General features: G+C 47.2%; 1 protein-coding gene across 6 annotated transcripts in view; it reads left to right on the forward strand.

Annotated features, from left to right (window-relative positions):
* Positions 1–18,091, forward strand: part of LOC130125100 (ral guanine nucleotide dissociation stimulator-like) — an 87,100-nt gene that overhangs the window by 45,763 nt on the left and 23,246 nt on the right. For all 6 annotated transcript variants that reach the window (XM_056294995.1, XM_056294591.1, XM_056294673.1 and 3 more), the window contains exons 2-5: positions 14,480–14,784; positions 16,211–16,285; positions 17,165–17,358; positions 17,962–18,086. In XM_056294995.1, coding sequence (XP_056150970.1) covers positions 14,480–14,784; positions 16,211–16,285; positions 17,165–17,358; positions 17,962–18,086 — 699 coding nt within the window. The remainder of the gene's footprint in view (positions 1–14,479; positions 14,785–16,210; positions 16,286–17,164; positions 17,359–17,961; positions 18,087–18,091) is intronic.

An 18,091-nucleotide genomic window follows, 5' to 3' on the forward strand; every position in this document is an offset into this window, starting at 1 on the left:
ACAACCTGGAGAACGAAATCAGTACAGAGACCAGAACCAACACTTAAAATACACAACCTGGGGACAAAATCAGTACAGAGACCAGAACCAACACTTAAAATACACAACCTGGAGAACAAAATCAGTAGAGACCAGAACCAACACTTAAAATACACAACCTGGAGAACAAAATCAGTACAGAGACCAGCACCAACACTTAAAATACACAACCTGGGGACAAAATCAGTACAGAGACCAGAACCAACACTTAAAATACACAACCCGGAGAACGAAAATAAAACAGACCTAATGCAGGTAAAACGGGATGTGTGTGTGTGTGTATATGGGGGTGTGTATTATGTGTGTGTGTGTGTGTGTGTGTGTGTGTGTGTGTGTGTGTGTGTGTGTGTGTGTGTGTGTGTGTGTGTGTCGGGGCTGGTATGGCTGGCTGTCAGTGTTCATTGTTAGCAGCAGGAAGCGCCCGGCCTGTGCTGGAGGCTTCAGAATGGAAGTGGCAGTATTGTGGGTGTTGTTCAGCCTGTTTATGGAGGACGGGTCTTTTGGACTGCAGGGTGTTTCCAGGCCGTGGGGGTAAACCGGCGCTCTGGGGGCTTTTCTAAGGCTTGTTTTCTATTCCTCAACAGCCGCTGTGTGATGATTACAGCAGATGTGTTTTTCTGTGGGCTTGGGGTCATTTGGCAACGCGACGCATAAACACCCTCCCAACAAACACGGTGTGGCCCCCGGGGGCATTTGACTGGAGTCAAGGTTCACTTTAGGTGGTCTGTTAGTCGGTGTCATTCGGTTGCTCCGCCACGTGACGGTGTTTGTACAAGGTGATACGCTCTCACTGTAGGACGACAATGTTTTTCTGACATGAGGTGTTTGATCAGTCTGATCAATACCTTCATCTGATCAGTGCCTGTATCTGATCTGATCCATACCTTTATCCGATCAGTGCCTGTATCTGATCTGATCCATACCTTTATCTGATCAATACCTTTATCTGATCAGTGCCTGTATCTGATCTGATCCATACCTTTATCTGATCAATACCTTTATCTGATCAGTGCCTGTATCTGATCTGATCCATACCTTTATCTGATCCATACCTTTATCTGATCAGTGCCTGTATCTGATCTGATCAATACCTTTATCTGATCCATACCTTTATCTGATCAATACCTTTATCTGATCAGTGCCTGTATCTGATCTGATCCATACCTTTATCTGATCCATACCTTTATCTGATCAGTGCCTGTATCTGATCTGATCCATACCTTTATCTGATCCATACCTTTATCTGATCTGATCAATACCTTTATCTGATGTGTCAGTGCAGAAGAGTTTGCTGATGTCATAGAGCTCGGCAGTGATTCAGTATTGTTGTTTATCCTCTTTCAGTGTTTTGTGCAGGTAAAATGTGGATGTCGTATCTCGGTGCAGTTTTGTTTGAATGGATCATAATGGACCGGGATTTCACTCCTACCTAAAACGACCATGGGGGGTCAAAATGACCGCCGGCTTTTAAACTCTATGTTCTGCCAAGATAAATACCCAGTTGCGATATTAATACATTGCAAATGTCAGTATGTCTGTTATGAAACTAACTGACACCATAATTCATAATTTAATTTTAACAACTTTAATACTATTTTTCAAACAATTTAAAATGGCCGCTGTCCAACGCCTGTAAATCCTGCAGCGCCTCGATGGGAGTCATGGTGCATCTGTAACGGCGTCTGTGCCCAGACATGTTGCACATAATCACACATCAAGTTTAGACTATTTCTCTCCACTGGAGGACGCTAGTGTGTTTCTAGGAAAGAGCAACGAACTTCACGAAGGAAATGACGCGCCCAACACACGTCATGAATAGTCACATGACGCGCACGATCACGCGCAAATTACGAGCGGTCTTTTTGGCGGCTCGTGGTCGTTTTAGGTAGATCTTCCAACTTTTTCTGTGCAACTGGTCTAAAACTCATTTTAAATGCAAATATATGCAATTTTAGGAGAATTCAGGGAGCGGCAGATCTGTATCTTTTTTCTCACAAAGTTATTAAACTTTGAAAATCCAATATTGTCATAATGACCGTCTTGGTCGTTCTAGTGTTTTAATGATAATGGACAGGACGTCCATTATCATTAACATTATTATCATTATGATGAGACGTTAAACCGAGGTCCTGACTCACTGTGGTCATTAGAGAGCCCATGGCACTTAGCACCAAGAGTAGGGGGTCCCCCGGTGTCCTTGCAACATTCCCAACCTGGCTCTCCCCATCTGGCCACCTAATCACCCCCCCATGTAACCGGCTCAATGGTTCCTCCCTCTCCACCTCAAGCTGATGTGTGGTGAGCGTTCTGGTGCAAAATGGCTGCCGTGCATCACCCAGGTGGGGCTACACACTGGTGGTGAGGAAGTGAGTTACCTCCTTCAATCTGAAGCGCTTTGGGTGTCTAGAAAACCGCTATATGAATTTAATTATTATTATTATCTATGACTTAAAATTTCTCATAAAATGAGGTGTGAAATATTTGAGTGAGTTTCATTTTTCAACTACTTTTGGGTTTATATTATGCTTCGCAGGACCCAACATGGTCTTTTTGCATATGTAAACAGATATCATGATATAGCTGCCTGGAGCTGTGCCCGAGGAGGAAGCATCGAGGGCGGTCTGACAGGACGCGGAGGCGGGGCAGGCTAAGCTAACTGCTAGCCCATGCAGACCAGCAGTTGACTTGTGTTTTTAGTGTCGTCGTGTGGAGTGCGGGGAGGTGTGCCGACTGGGAGAGCTAGCGTAGACTCGACTGGGAGAGCTAGCGTAGGCTCGGCTGGGAGAGCTTGGTCTGCCGCGTCCTGTGGGCCCAAGGACCACGGCCCTGACCGGAGCTGTGCCCGAAGAGGTAACACCATGGGTGGTCTGACAGGACACAGAAGCAGGGCAGGCTAAGCTAACTGCTAGCCCATGCAGACTGGCAGTTCCGGTAACACCGAGGGTGGTCTGGCAGCGGCCTCACCTAGCCTTGACTTTGTTTTTAGTGTTGTCGTGTGGAGTGCGGGGAGGTGTAGCAAAAGTGTCTGGCTGGGAGAGCTAGCGTGGGATCGGCTGAGGGAGCCTGGTCTGCTGCGTCCTGTGGGCCCAAGGACCACGGCCCTGACCGGCGCTGTGCCCGAAGAGGAAACACCGAGGGCGGTCTGACAGGACGCGGAAGTGGGGCAGGCTAAGCTAACTGCTAGCCCATGCAGACCGTCAGTTCCGAGTCTTGACAGTCGTCCTGGCTGCAGTTTGTTCTCCTGGACAGTGATTTATTTATTTTTTAGTTTAGGTATACGTGTTAGTTTGGATGTGTGTTCTTGTAGTTTTTGGATATGTGTTTGTCTTTGTGTTGCACTGCTGTGGGCTTGGGGAAACGATGTTTTGTTTCATTTCATGTGCGCAAGTGCATGAAATGAAATGACGAGTAACGTGATTCTGATTCTGATTCTGGTTGTGTAAAAATCCCCTACGGGGTCGTCATGGTGGTATGTTCCCAGCACCATAACATCAGCCTGACATGAGAGGCCGTGTTGAGGAACGTGTTGAATGTGTGTGAATGTGTTTCACACACATCATGGCAGAGTATTTGCTGAAAGTGTGTGTTAACATCCATTCACATGAATCAGTTAAAGATCAACTAAACCGATACTGGACTCACACCGTCCACGCTGAAAGGATACCGCGGTCCTGTATGGATGTCGTGACGGACTTAACATTTAGTTTGGCTTTTATTCACCGTTAAACGACACACCATTTAAACAAATCATCTTGCTCTAGTGCTGCTGTTAAAGTTCTGGTCTCACGGTCCGTCTTTCCGTCCCGGTACCTCGGACGGTGTGGAGGAGTTGGAGGTTTCTTGTTTGTTGGTTGTCTGTGCGGATTTGGTCTTACACACCCATGTGATTTGTTAGCTCTGAAGTTTGTGTCAAGAGACCAGTCTAGAACTAGAACTAGAACCTGGATAACCCCTGAATTTAGACACCGATCGGCTAACACTGATATCTTTGCAGGCCTGGGTGATTGCTCGTTGCAAGAGGTAGACAATAGATGTTAGGAGGAAGGAACTACAAGTAACCATCATGCTTTGCTGCTGACTGTCAGACAAACTTGAGGGCTAAAAAATTCCATGGGAGTGTAAGAACAAATTTGCCTATAGTAATGACTCATACATGAGGCCCCTGACACCTGGGAGAAAATCTACTGCAAAGCCTTGACAATACTGCTGTCCTTTATATTTCCAGCACACATTTCCATGCCAGGTCTGGAACCTTACGACTAGTGTCCTTCCTATGCTGAACAGAGCTATGCTAGCATGGCATCAAAAAAGAAATCACGAAGTGAAAATTTAATGATTCTCGTGTCTGTGATTCGCAGTTGACTTGTGATCGATCTGATCCAGTATCGGTATCGGGTGCCGATACGGACCTAACTCACTCATCGGATGTGGGACTAACCTTACCGAGCCACATTCCATAGTCCGATGTTTTTATGGATTATAAATAAGTAATCGTGAAATGTTAAGCACATAGCCAAAGTGTTGTTGCTCAAATTAATTGAATACTTGGTGATTAAACAGCCCTACAAAGACATCCAGCAGTCGCAACAACAGCAGTAATAATAGTCAAGACAAAAGAGCTGTGGTGTCGGTATCGGTATCGGTAGCTGATTTCAGGTATCGGAACTGTAAAAAAAAGTGGATGGGTGCATCTCTAGTTTGTGTGTAGACGGTCGCCTAAGATTACAATGAACAATGTTTAGGGAGTAAACCAGAGCTACTGACTCACTTATTTCCACCAAGAAAGGCCCAAAAACGTTCCTCTTCCGGGTCTCCTGTATCCCTAACTGGTCTCTAATGATGGATCATCCAGGACCGCTGTTATTATTGTACCATTACTTACCACAACACCATTAATCCTGGTGTCTCCTTCTACTTGATTGTCTTATGACAGTGATATGTCCCACATATGTAAGGAATGTGTGTGTGTGTGGGGGGGGGTGTCTGTGTACATAATGCTTACATCATTTCCTGTGAATGGGTAGATTGACACAGTTGATTGCTTTGCGTGTTTTTAAATCCACCTTCCAGTCTCATTCAGGGGACACATGGGGTTGGAACCTGTAACCCTAATGTCTGTCAGACAAAACCAGTTCATTCCTGCTGATATCCATCCATCCATCCATCCATTATCCAAGCCGCTTATCCCAGTCGGGGTCGCAGGGATGCTTATCCCAGCAGTCATTGGGCGGTAGGCGGGGAGACACCCTGGACTACCCACCAGGCCATCACAGGGTCGACACACATTCACACCTAGGGACAATGTAGTACGGCCGATTCACCTGACCTACATGTCTTTGGACTGTGGGAGGAAACCCACGCAGACACGGGGAGAACATGCAAACTCCACACGGAGGACGACCCGGGACGACCCCCAAGGTTGGACTACCCCGGGGTTCGAACTCAGGACCTTCTTGCTGTTAGGCGACCGCGCCAACCAATGCGCCACTGTGCCGCCTCATGCTGATATTTCTACATCAAATGTACTTTTATTGTGCCTTTGGAAAACCGGAGTTTACAAAGTGGTGCATTAGAACACAAAGAGTAAAGGAGGAACACATTTGAAAGAGATGCAGGACGACAGGCCTTCTGCATCTGTTCAGAAAGTCTGGGAGCCTTGGGGTCAGAGGTCACCCACAGACATAAGCCCCCACTCTGGAAGAGCTGATCCGAGGATCTTAAAAGAACAACAATAAGCAGCTTTTGTTTTATCCTACGCAGCGTCCCAGGTGGGCGGGGTGTCCGTCGTGGCGCGGCAGTGATCTGATCAGACCCTTTGCAGGGAGGCGTGGCGAGTGTTGTCTGTCAGCACATGGCAGCTGACTTGTCCCCGCCAGTCTGCCAGCTCATTGTCGGTAAAACGAACTTGGGGAGTGTGTTTCCTGTCAGAGTCGGCAGCCAGTCCGGTCCAGGTGGGGAAAGCTGAATGTAGGGTCCAGACTAAGCAGCCGGTCCAGTTCGGGGGGGGGGGGGGTGTGAATGTAGGGTCCCGACTAAGCAGCCGATCCAGTTCGGGGGGGGGGGGTGAATGTAGGGTCCCGACTAAGCAGCCGGTCCAGTTCGGGGGGGGGGGGTGAATGTAGGGTCCCGACTAAGCAGCCGGTCCGGTCCAGGTGGGGGGAAGCTGAATGTAGGGCCGTGGTTAAGGTTTGGCGTGTGGTTCTGATGGTTAAGGGTAGGAATAAGTGCTTGGGAATGAATGTAAGTCTATGTAATGTCCCCAAAAGTCATCTAACACAGCTTCCTGTCAATCAAAAAGGGAGTTTCCCGTCGCCTACCAACACGGGGATCGCCGGCTCGAATCCCCATATTACCTCCGGCTTGATGGGGCGTCCCCACAGACACGATTGGTCGTGTCTGTGGGTGGGAAGCCAGATTTGGGTGTGTGTCCTGGTCGCTGCACTAGCACCTCCTCTAGTTGGTCGATGTGCCTGTTCGGGGGGGGGGGGGGGATGGCGTGATCCTCCCACACGCTACGTCCCCCTGGTGAAACTCCTCCCTGTCAGGTGAAAAGAGGCGGCTGGCGACTCCACATGTATGGGAGGAGGCATGTGGTAGTCTGCAGCCCTCCCCCACCCCCGGATCAGCAGAGGGGGTGGAGCAGCGACCGGGACGGCTCGGAAGAGTGGGGTAATTGGCCGGATACAGTGGGGGAGAAAAGGGGGAGCGGGGAATCCCCCCCCCCCCAAAAAAAGGGGAGTTCCCTGCGTTTCCATGGCAACCGGCTCCCTATCATTCGAGTTTTATCATCCACACCCGGACTCACTGTGCACATAAACCCACACCGCAGAAAGACCTCTCCTGTTCTGCCATTTTCATCTCTTTCTTTGTCTCTCTCCCCCCCCCCCTTTCTCTCTTTGTCTGTCTGTCTCTCTCCCTTTCTCTCTTTGTCTGTCTGTCTCTCTCCCTTTCTCTCTCGCGCTTTCCCTTTGTTTATTTGTTTTTTAATCTCAGTTCAAAATCAAACAGTGAACAGAAGCCGCTGAACAGGAGCATCATTATGAAGCACATAGACACAGCTTTCACAGAGAGAGACGGGGGAGGGGAGAGCAAGAATTACATGGACTTCTGATACTGACAGAGAGAGAGAGAGGGAGAGACAGAGAGAGAGAGAGAGAGTTGTTGGAACGGACAGGGGCGTAGACATTCTTCAGGTTTTGTGTTGATAGCAGAGCCGCTCTGTGTGGTTTGGCTGATAAGAGTCTGGCTGTCTGTCCCGGCCCTCAGGACGCCCGCCGTCCCCCGGAGAGACATCTGAGGACCACCGTGATAAAACGCACCATCTGCAACATGCAACAGTCCCACTCCTCTCTGTCTGTCCACGGAAACACACACACACACTCCTTACAACTTGGTTATGGAAGTTGAGGGCCAGTTTATCTTCAGCACTTTATGGTCACCTGTTATAAGTATCTGTAAATAGTGATTAATAAATGAGTAAAAGGGGCACATATAATAACGTATAACACACTTTTAACATGATCAGACAGCTTAAAAGTATTAATAACTTACATGTGACATGTGTGCAGGAGAGATGCTGGGTATATTGGGAGGAGGATGCTGAATATGGAGCTGCCAGGGGAAGAGGGGAAGAGGAAGGCCAAAGAGGAGGTTTATGGATGTGGTGAGGGAGGACATGCAGGTGGCTGGTGTGACAGGAAGAGCTGGAAACGGATGATCCGATGTGGCGACCCCTAACGGGAGCTGCCAAAAGTAGTAGTAGTAGTGGTAGTAGTAGTAGTAGTAGTAGTGAAAAGTATTAATAACTGTCTTATCAATACTGGAGGTTGGAGTGTTTTATCTGGTGTGTTTTTCCTTTTTTTAATCTCAGCCTAATAGCATTTGTTAATAACTATCTACAGATATTCATAATAAAGCAGGCGGCACGGTGGCGCAGCGGTTAGCGCGGTCGCCTCACAGCAAGAAGGTCCCGGGTTCGAGCCCCGGGGTAGTCCAACCTCGGGGGTCGTCCCGGGTCGTCCTCTGTGTGGAGTTTGCATGTTCTCCCTGTGTCTGCGTGGGTTTCCTCCCACAGTCCAAAGACATGTAGGTCAGGTGACTCGGCTATACTAAATTGTCCCTATTAATGTGGGGACCCTTTCATGGACTGGAGGCCTGCCCAGGGTGTCTCCCCGCCTGCTGCCCAATGACTGCTGGGATAGGCATCCCAGCGTCCCCACCGCCCTGAGTAAGGCTAAGCAGTTTGGATAGTGGACGGATGGATGATTCTTCATGTTCGGGTGGAGACGTCTTTATTTTCTTTATCTCTCTGTTACCGCCTCTTTTAAATAAGTCCTGTATCCAAACTAACTCGGCCCAAGGGCAGGATTCAGCCCGGCTTGAACTCCACAGCTGCTGTCGTCTGTGTGTGGGCGCCATGGCAACAGGACAACAACACCGCTCGGAGCAGCTGGAACAGTGAGAGAGCAGCAGGAACAGTGTGAGAGCAGCAGGAACAGTGTGAGAGCAGCAGGAACAGTTTGAGAGCAGCAGGAACAGTGTGAGAGCAGCAGGAACAGTGTGAGAACAGCTGGAACAGTGTGAGAGCAGCAGGAACAGTTTGAGAGCAGCAGGAACAGTGTGAGAGCAGCTGGAACAGTGTGAGAGCAGCAGGAACAGTTTGAGAGAGCAGCAGGAACAGTGTGAGAGCAGCAGGAACAGTGTGAGAGCAGCTGGAAAAGTGTGAGAGCAGCAGGAACAGTTTGAGAGCATCAGGAACAGTGTGAGAGCAGCAGGAACAGTGTGAGAACAGCTGGAACAGTGTGAGAGCAGCTGGAACAGTGTGAGAGCAGCAGGAACAGTGTGAGAACAGCTGGAACAGTGTGAGAGCAGCAGGAACAGTGTGAGAACAGCAGGAACAGTGTGAGAGCAGCTGGAACAGTGTGAGAACAGCTGGAACAGTGTGAGAGCAGCAGGAACCGTGTGAGAACAGCTGGAACAGTGTGAGAGCAGCAGGAACAGTGTGAGAACAGCTGGAACAGTGTGAGAACAGCTGGAACAGTGTGAGAGCAGCAGGAACAGTGTGAGAACAGCTGGAACAGTGTGAGAGCAGCAGGAACAGTGTGAGAGCAGCAGGAACAGTGTGAGAACAGCTGGAACAGTGTGAGAGCAGCAGGAACAGTGTGAGAGCAGCAGGAACAGTGTGAGAGCAGCAGGAACAGTGTGAGAGCAGCAGGAACAGTGTGAGAGCAGCAGGAACAGTGTGAGAGCAGCTGGAACAGTGTCGAACTCTTTAAATATAAACTTGAACCCCACCTCTTCCGCCCGGCTTTTGGTGAAGAATGGTTACTATATCTTACTCACTTTTGTTATTGCATTTATGTTGTGAAATTTAATCCTGTTTTATTACGTTATTGTTATCAATACTCATCTTTTTATCCCTCTTATCGATTTTGTGTTTGTGTTATTTTTTTAAACTAGTTTAGTTTTTGGTCTGGCTCATATGCTGCTGTTTATTTTCACTGTTGTCGTTCTGTCTTGTCATCAGCTTGTAAGTTGTCTGGAGCACGTTGAGCTGCGCTTACCTGTATGAACGGTGCTGTACTAATAGTTTGATTTGATTTGCACGTGGAGGGGAGGGGGGGTGGAGGCGGGGTGGGGCCACACCAAAGGCGGGCGGGCAATGGGCAGGAATTGGGTGGAGTCGTAGAAATAGACCCTGGTGACTAATGACGCCCAGAACAAACAGGACCGCGGCCGTGACAGATGACTGTGGTATGCCAGCTAGCATGGTTAGCTTAGCATTCCCTCGCCGGGGCCTACACAACATGAGTCACATCAGCCCTGCGGGGACTATTTAGGCCAAACGTCTCCTGTTGACTCTGGAAACAGATGAATGACTTAGTTATTTAATTTTCCTCCGGCGCCCTTAGAAGGAAACCTGAAACTGGCTGTGAAAGATTTTTTTAAGCTTTTTAAAACCTTGCGAATGAAAACTCGAGACGTTATGCAACGTGAAGAGACACCAACAGCTGTTATGTCTTAACCCTCGTGTTGTCCACACATTGTGTGTACTGCCCTTGTCTTAAGGGTCATTTATGACCTGCCTTCATGAAACCTCTGCATTAAAGCAACTTCATTTAGTTTGAAACCCCAAATCTATTTTGCACGAAGAAACAACCTGATATTCATCGCAAGCTTTGAGACGATCTGGGTTTTCCCTCTTCACAGTGCAGGAAGACTGCATTTAGTCAGTGGACACCACACGCCTGTCATAATTGTTTTCTTTACTAAAGTAGAGGTTAATTATCATCATCATCATTATCATTATTGCTTAAGGTACTGCATAGGTGTAAAAATTAACTTTTTAGCAAGAGAGAGAGAGAAACGATAACATAAATAAATCAACTCTTTTGTTTTGTGTGGACTTTGCGGATATATTTCGCACATTTGCTGCGTATGCTATTGGTTCACAGTCCTTTTTTGGGGGAGGCAGAATTGGCATCTCCTCCTCCTCCTACCTGCCCCAGTTGGGCCAGCAGCTGGTGGATCAGGACAGGATTCAGCCCCCTCAACAGCTTTCACAAGCGCTGCAGGCGCTGCAGAGGCTGCTGTGCGGGGGAGGCGCTCCCTTCGTTCAGTGTGTGAGTTCACAAGTGCCTTTCCCAGCTGCTCCAGGAACACCCTCCTCTTGTTCCGCTTATCAGACATCCAGAGAGGGTTGATCTTGTTCCATATCACGTAGCCATTGTATGAGGACACGTCAACGATGTTATGGAGGATGACCAGGGGCCAGCGGGCGCTCATCCTCCTGCGGCTGTAAGTTCCAGTCACCTTGTCCAGGTTGTCCACGCCTCCTTTGTTGTTGTTGTAGTCCAGGAGGATGGCCGGCTCCCTGTCGTTACGATCACTGATGTCACCTGTTTTGTGCGGTGTGCTCAGGAGGACCACATTCTTGTTCCTCTTCGGGAGGTAAGACACTAGAGCGGTGGCGTCCGGGTAGCGCCGTGGTCTATTTAGTCCTTATATAGATAGCAAAATTAAAAAAAAGCCTGTACAATAAAAAAGTAAATAAAAGTATAATATAAAATAGGCCCCTCATTAACCAACCAAAATATTAATAGCTTACCTCTATAGTCAAGTAGTGAGCCATTAGTTATCTTAATGCGTTCTCTCGCTCTTTCGGGAGAGAAGAGAGGAGCAAACAAACAAAACAAAGACAAATGGGCCATTCATAGCATCTAAAAAACTGAAAGTGAAGAGGGGCCCTGTCCAGTGCGTACAGCTATCTATAACCATGTCTTCTCTATGTCCCTCCTCCTAGACCAGCCATACTCTGGTTAACTGCTGCCGGTGTGTTGAAAGTGTGAGTGTGGCCTCCATGGGTCACGGGTGACTTTGCAGGGGAAAGAATCTGATGTTTGAAGATTCTCTTCTTTGGCGGCTGTTGTACTCTGTAGAATTGTCGTTTGTATACTTCAGCCGATAAGTCTGGGTGGAACCTGGTTTTGCTATTTCTATAAACCGGCTGGCCTTTTGCTCTTGATGCTTTCCAAACATGTCCCTTGTCTTGATGGCATAATTGCACAACGAGTGGGCAATTATAGCATATGTTTCAGCGTATGTGATGTGATTTTGTGATGGACTGGTGGCCTGTCCAGGGTGTCTCTCTGCCTGCCGCCCAATGACTGCTGGGAAGGGCTCCAGCATCCCGCGGCCTTGACAGCAGGATAAGCGGTTTGGATGATGGATGAATGGATGGATGGATGGATTTTGGCATATGACTTTTAATGATGGTAGCCTAAATTTAAGTGACTTAAAAAGGAATAGTTGTGTGGTTTTGCAGTAATCGTCTAGAAATTAGCACAAGAGCAGGAGAGGTGCTGCCGTTAAGCTCGACGCCATAATCGGACTGTTTTGCCATCGTCTTTTCTGAAGAGCATCATAACCCCCGTTTGGATCGTGATTCCTTGTTTTGCGCTCTCTCTCTCTCTCTCGCTCTCTTTTATGAAATAGAATTAGATGACAGTTAATTTCCCATTAGAAAGACAAACACAAGACAAAAAAGTTATCAGAATCCATTTCCTTCAGTTTGACGGGAGTTCCGTACAGATTAATCTGTACTTCAACACTTTTACATTTTTATTTAGCTATGCTGCTTCCAAATGTATCTCTTCCCCATTTACCAGAACGACTGGAGTTGGGAAGCTCCCCGTCGGACTGTGTTTTGGTGTAACCATTGGTTAAAAAATGGCAGAGCAACGTATAAATAATTATTTATCTGTATCTGTAAGTTATAACTTGTAGATCCCAGAGACTGTTTTCCTTCCCATGTGTAAGAAGACTCAGTGTATTTTCAGAGACTGAATGACCACAAACCATTCAGAGAAAACGGCTCTGAACTTTTCCACATTTGAAAACTGTTCATTTGGCCAGATACACTTGGTATTTCTGCATATTAAGCCGTAGTACAGAGCCCATATTTTCTTCGACATGGCTGATGATATGGTGTTGCACTTAGAAACTCTTGGTTTAATGTGTTTTGGTCATCGTTTGGAAGTCAGAAACAAAGGTTTTGGAAGTTGTGGTCGACATTCTGTCGTTCAATATTGAAGATGGTTTTTTTTTGTCAATGCAGGAGAAAGACACGGTGGGCAGCTTCCAAAGAGACTTCAACTGTTTTCCACCAGTGAATCAAAAGCGTCCCCTCAGCATCTTTGTGATCTTGTGTTGTCAGTTTGCTTTTTATTCATTCATTCATTTATTCATCTTCAGCCGCTTCTCCGGGGTGGGGTCGCGGTGGCAGCAAGCTAAGTAGGGCACTTCAGACGTCCCTCTCCCCAGCAACACCCTCCAGCTCCTCCTGGGGGATCCCAAGGTGTTCCCAGGCCAGATTAGACATGTAGTCCCTCCAGCGAGTTCTGGGTCTACCCTGGGGTCTCCTCCCAGTTGGACGTGCCTGGTAAACCTCCAAAGGAAGGTGCCCATGAGGCATCCTAATCAGAAGCCTGAACCACCTCAGAGGCTCTACTCCGAGCTCCTCACCCTATCTCTAAGGCTGAGCCCAGACACCCTACGGAGGAAACTCATTTCAGCTGCTTGTACCCGAGATCTCACTCTTTCGGTCACTCCCCAAAGCTCATGACCATAGGTGAGGGTTGGAACGAAGACTGACTGGTAAATTGAGAGCTTTGCCTTCCGGCTCAGCTCCCTCTTCACCGTAACGGTCCGGTACAACGTCCACATTACTGCTGATGCTGCACCAATCCACCTGTCAATCTCCCGCTCCATCCTACCCTCACTCGTGAACAAGACCCCGAGATACTTGAACTCTTTCACTTGAGGGAACAACTCATCCCCAAGTTTGTATTTACATGGGAAAAAAAACTTAATATTTTTATTTTCAGTGTGGTTCTGCTGTTTTGACAGAGCTCTCATTCATTGAGCAAGCAGCTTCCCTGTTTGGGACTTTCAGGCTTCTGCTTGTACTGTAGTGGTGTTTTTCCAGTAGATTCTGTTTAGGAACAACACGATTGTTTGTTTGTCTGTTTGTTTGTGTTGTGTGTTTAACACACAAGTGTACTTGCAAAGAAGCATGAATCACACGTCCCTACATTGACTGCGACGGCTCAGAAAATAGGGTAATTAAGTGCAATTGGGGAGAAAAGCCAACAAAAAAAAAGACGTATGACTCACTGCGCGCCAGACGGCAGAAGTCTGTCTCTGTTCTTGTGTTGGTCGTCGGTCGGTCGTCTTTAAGGGTCGCCGTGTCACGTGCGTTGACTAGAATTGAGTTGATCATGATAGATCATTTGCCTTTTTGTCCTTCTGTTCAAAACGTTTATTTTTTTCAGCTTCGTTTTCCACATGCTGCGGATGTGGTGTCTCGACAGATGTAGGTCAGTTTGGGCTCTAATCTCTTCGACAGACACTTTGGAAAAGTTACAACAAATTCAGGGATCAAAAAAAAAAACAACCCCATTCATTAAATTATTTTTGGAGCAAATTTATATGAAACTTTTTCCCTTGGCAGTGTTGACTCCATCCGTTTGGATGGTGAGGAAAAGTAAATGAGGTGAAGAAAGAGGTGAAGAGGTCGGGGGTGGGGCTGGACGCTGCGTTTAAAGTGGTCCTGATTCACGTTCGTTGGCTGAGTCACCAGGACACCATCGAAAACATACAGCCTGAAACTTGTGTATCTTATTTTTACTTCATAATATTTATTTAACCAGTCACGCCACAATTAAAAATACAGTCTGATTCGCGAAGACAGTCTGGTAAGAGGACAAAGATGGCTTTTGGCAACTCGAGGAAAGGATCTTTGCTCGAGTCCTCGATCAATATAGTCCGATCACCTCTGTAATGATCATACTGATCCTTCGACGGGCTGGATGCTGAGTGTTATTTTCCAGCCCGGCGGGGTAAGGGCTCTTCTCACGTCTCCACGTTCTCCGTCTTCCAGAGCTCGACGCAGGAGATCGGTGAGGAGGCTGAGGACGGTGCGGTCTTCACCATCACGCTGAGGAAGGTCCAGCTGCACCAGTCGGCCAGTAAGGGCCAGCGGTGGCTGGGCGTGGAGACCGACTCGGCCCTGAGCCTCTACGAGACCTGCAAGGTGCGCACCATCAAGGCCGGCACACTGGAGAGGCTGGTGGAGTACATGGTGACGGCTTTTCGGGGGAAGGACTCCACCTATGTCACCATCTTCCTGTGCACCTACCGATCCTTCGCCTCCACCAAGCAGGTGCTGGACCTCCTGCTCAACAGGTAAGACGGAGGCAGAGTTGCTTGTACAAAACGCTAGCTTGCCTTTAAGAAGAAGAAAGCCACTTGATTTTTGTCATTGCGCAGTTGTTTGGTTACAAGGAAATTTGTCTTCTGCATTTACCCCTTCCTATTGTATAGGAGCCGAGGACGGTCTCTTTAAAAGGACCACAGGTGGGCGTCCGGGTAGCGTAGCGGTCTATTCCGTTGTCTACCAACACGGGGATTGCAGGATCGAATCCCCGTGTTACCTTCGGCTTGGTCGGGCGTCCCTACAGACACAATTGGCCGTGTCTACGGGAGGGAAGCCAGATGTGGGTGTGTCCTAGTCGCTGCACTAGCGCCTCCTCTGGTCAGCCTGTTCGGGGACTCGGGGGGGAATAGCGTGATCCTCCCAAGCGCTACATCCCTCTGGCGAAACTCCTCACTGTCAGGTGAAAAGAAGCGGCTGGTGACTCCACGTGTATCGGGGGAGGCATGTGGTAGTCTGCAGCCCTCCCCGGATCGGCACAGGAGGTGGAGCAATGCCCGGGACGGCTCGGAAGAGTAGGGTAATTGGCCAGATACAATTGGGGAGAAAAAGGGTTTTGGGGGGGGGTGGGGGCCACAGGTAACTTCAGTCCTTGGTCAACAAAATAAAAACGTTGTCACTGACTGGGTGATCTATATTTCTGACGTGAAAAGATGAAATGTGGGTGATCGTTTTATTTTCTTATTTGATCACATGACATTTGCAGTACAATTAAACTTTCTGTGTATAGCACATCTTGTACAAAATGATGAAATACACTTTACATGAGAGCAAGTTCAAAACATGAAAGTAAGCCGAGCATAGAGCTGTCAAGCATGGCTCACATCCTTATCAATTCGTCGTTCACAGATGTGCTAAAATTCAGCTGAATCAGTATCAGTTTTTTTTTAATTCATGTCTAAAAACCTTGAAAGCAGCAAAATGAAATATTCAGCAACAGTGTTTTATTTGTAAATGAATAATCATTTTTATTTATGGATAAAGGTATAGTTTATACCTTTATCTATATCTGCTCTCAGCTGTCTCAACAACCGTGTGGTTTATTATTCATTAATATTCATGAACTGAACTTGAGTGACAGGTACAAACAATAGTTGGCAGTAAGGGTGGGTAGGTTTTTATAGTTGGATGATTTTATCTGATTGGTTTTATGTAAATGAGCATCTGATGACGTCATGATTATCCGGAAAAAAGACAGATGGAGTAGTTGAACTAGGGAGAGCTCTTTTAAAACAGAAAAATAGAAAAACTGAATTCTATATTTGATTTTCATATTATTTCAGTAGAAATGCATGACGGTTAAAGTAATAAGTGATGTTAGAAAATACATGTGTTTCGATTTCACTCCGACTTTTAAGTCCGGGGCTCTTAAAAAGACCTTGTTGTTTTCCATTCCAGGTATGCCAGAATCCAAAACCTGCCTGCGACCGCCGCACACCGACTCTCGCAGGACGAATGCACGGAGCTGAGAAAGTAAGTCTGCCGCGACCTTCCCAAGCCAGACCAGAGACATCCGTCACTGAGAGCACACACGCTGCCGAGCCCCGGCCCATTCATCAGCCGCTGAAGGGAAGCCATGACACGCTGGAATGCTAACCAGATAGCCTCCCGTCACTGGGTGTAATGTGGGGAAAACAGTTGACCCTCGTTTCACTAGTTCTGGTTTGCAGAGATGAGACACTGGGAGAAGAGAGTGAACGCCAGACGTGTTTGTTTGTCCTTCACCGTTATCTCTCTGTGTTATCAGTATCGGATTGTTTGGTTAATGTGGACTTTTTTTCAGAATGGCTTCCCCGAACACTTTTGTCATGTCTCACTGAATCCAAGGGGCGCCGCTAGCTTAGCAGTTATTTTTAAATAATCCTTTAATATTTCTGTCTACTTAAAAGGGCTTCATAAACATTCTGAGCATACCCAGTTGTTATTATTATTACACCAGTGGCCAAGCTAGATTTAACATTTCTGAGATCTGAATCACAGAGTCACATTCCTCGCGTAGGAAAGCTTATCAGGAAAAATTAAATAGATTCTGCCTACATCACCCTCTTGATATTATACAGTATTCAAACTATACAATATTTACATTATACAGTATATATACTGCATTCATACTGTTCAAAATTTACACAATACAGTATTCAAACTATCTACTACCACTACAATACTATTCAAACTATGTGGCATTTATTCAGTATCCGTGCTATACAATATTTACACAGTATTCACACTATACAATATTCATGCTACACAGTATTTGTACTCTACAGTATTTACACTATACAGTAATCATTCTACACAGTATTTAAAGTGTAATACAAAGTTTAACTGTAATTTGATGTGCGTGTCCCGCAGTACCGTGTCCTCCATCTTGGGGGCGTGGTTGGACCAGTACTCGGAGGACTTCTGGACTCCGCCAGACTACGGTTGTCTGCACCAGCTCCTCTCCTACCTTCACCTGCACTTCCCCGGCTCCGACCTGGAGCGCCGAGCTCGTAACCTCCTGGCCCACTTCCACCGCCGACAGCAGTGTGAGCCCGACCCTGACGGTACGCCAGCCGGGCAGAAGAGGGTTAAAACCTGCAGAGATTCAGTAAAATGCTCCTGGGGGGGGGGGGAGGCCAGAATAGTGTTGACCGCTGACATGACATTATCGTGTCATTTGAAGGACACACTTAATGAAAGACCAGATCAGTGTCATGAATTTAGACATGTTTAAAATGGGGGAGTGTCAGCGCCATGCCCAGCTGAAATACAGGCGAAGTCACCAAGGCGCAACAGGATTCCTACACAAGTCTATAAAGTCTGGAAAAACAACTTTATCGTTGATTTGTCTTTAGAAGTTTTGCCATTGGACAGAACTCCCTGAAAAATATGAGAGAATGAAAGTGGCGATGCCACACAACACTACACATGACTGTATGTTGTTCTGCTGGATAATGTAATGTAATATAAAGTATAAAGTATAGTGTAGATAAACCTTAAGCTATCAAGTGATGTAGCCTGGATGACCGTACACTGTACAGTGGACGAAATGTAAAATCTTGTGGAGCAAATTGAAACAATGAATGAGAAGATGTCAGCACACTGTTTTGGTTGTAAGTTGATGGTGTGTACAGTTGCTGACCTTTTTCCCCCCCTCATCCTTGCAGGGGAACATATCGGCTGCCCTTTCGCCACACAGGAAGAGAGCGGCTTTGAGGACGAACTTCCTGCCCTCAGCTTCCTGTCCTTTGACCCCATCATGGTGGCCGAACAGTTCACGCTCATGGACGCTGTAAG

This window comes from Lampris incognitus, chromosome 1 (genome assembly GCF_029633865.1).
Source record: "Lampris incognitus isolate fLamInc1 chromosome 1, fLamInc1.hap2, whole genome shotgun sequence".
Classification (NCBI taxonomy): Eukaryota; Metazoa; Chordata; class Actinopteri; order Lampriformes; family Lampridae; genus Lampris; species Lampris incognitus.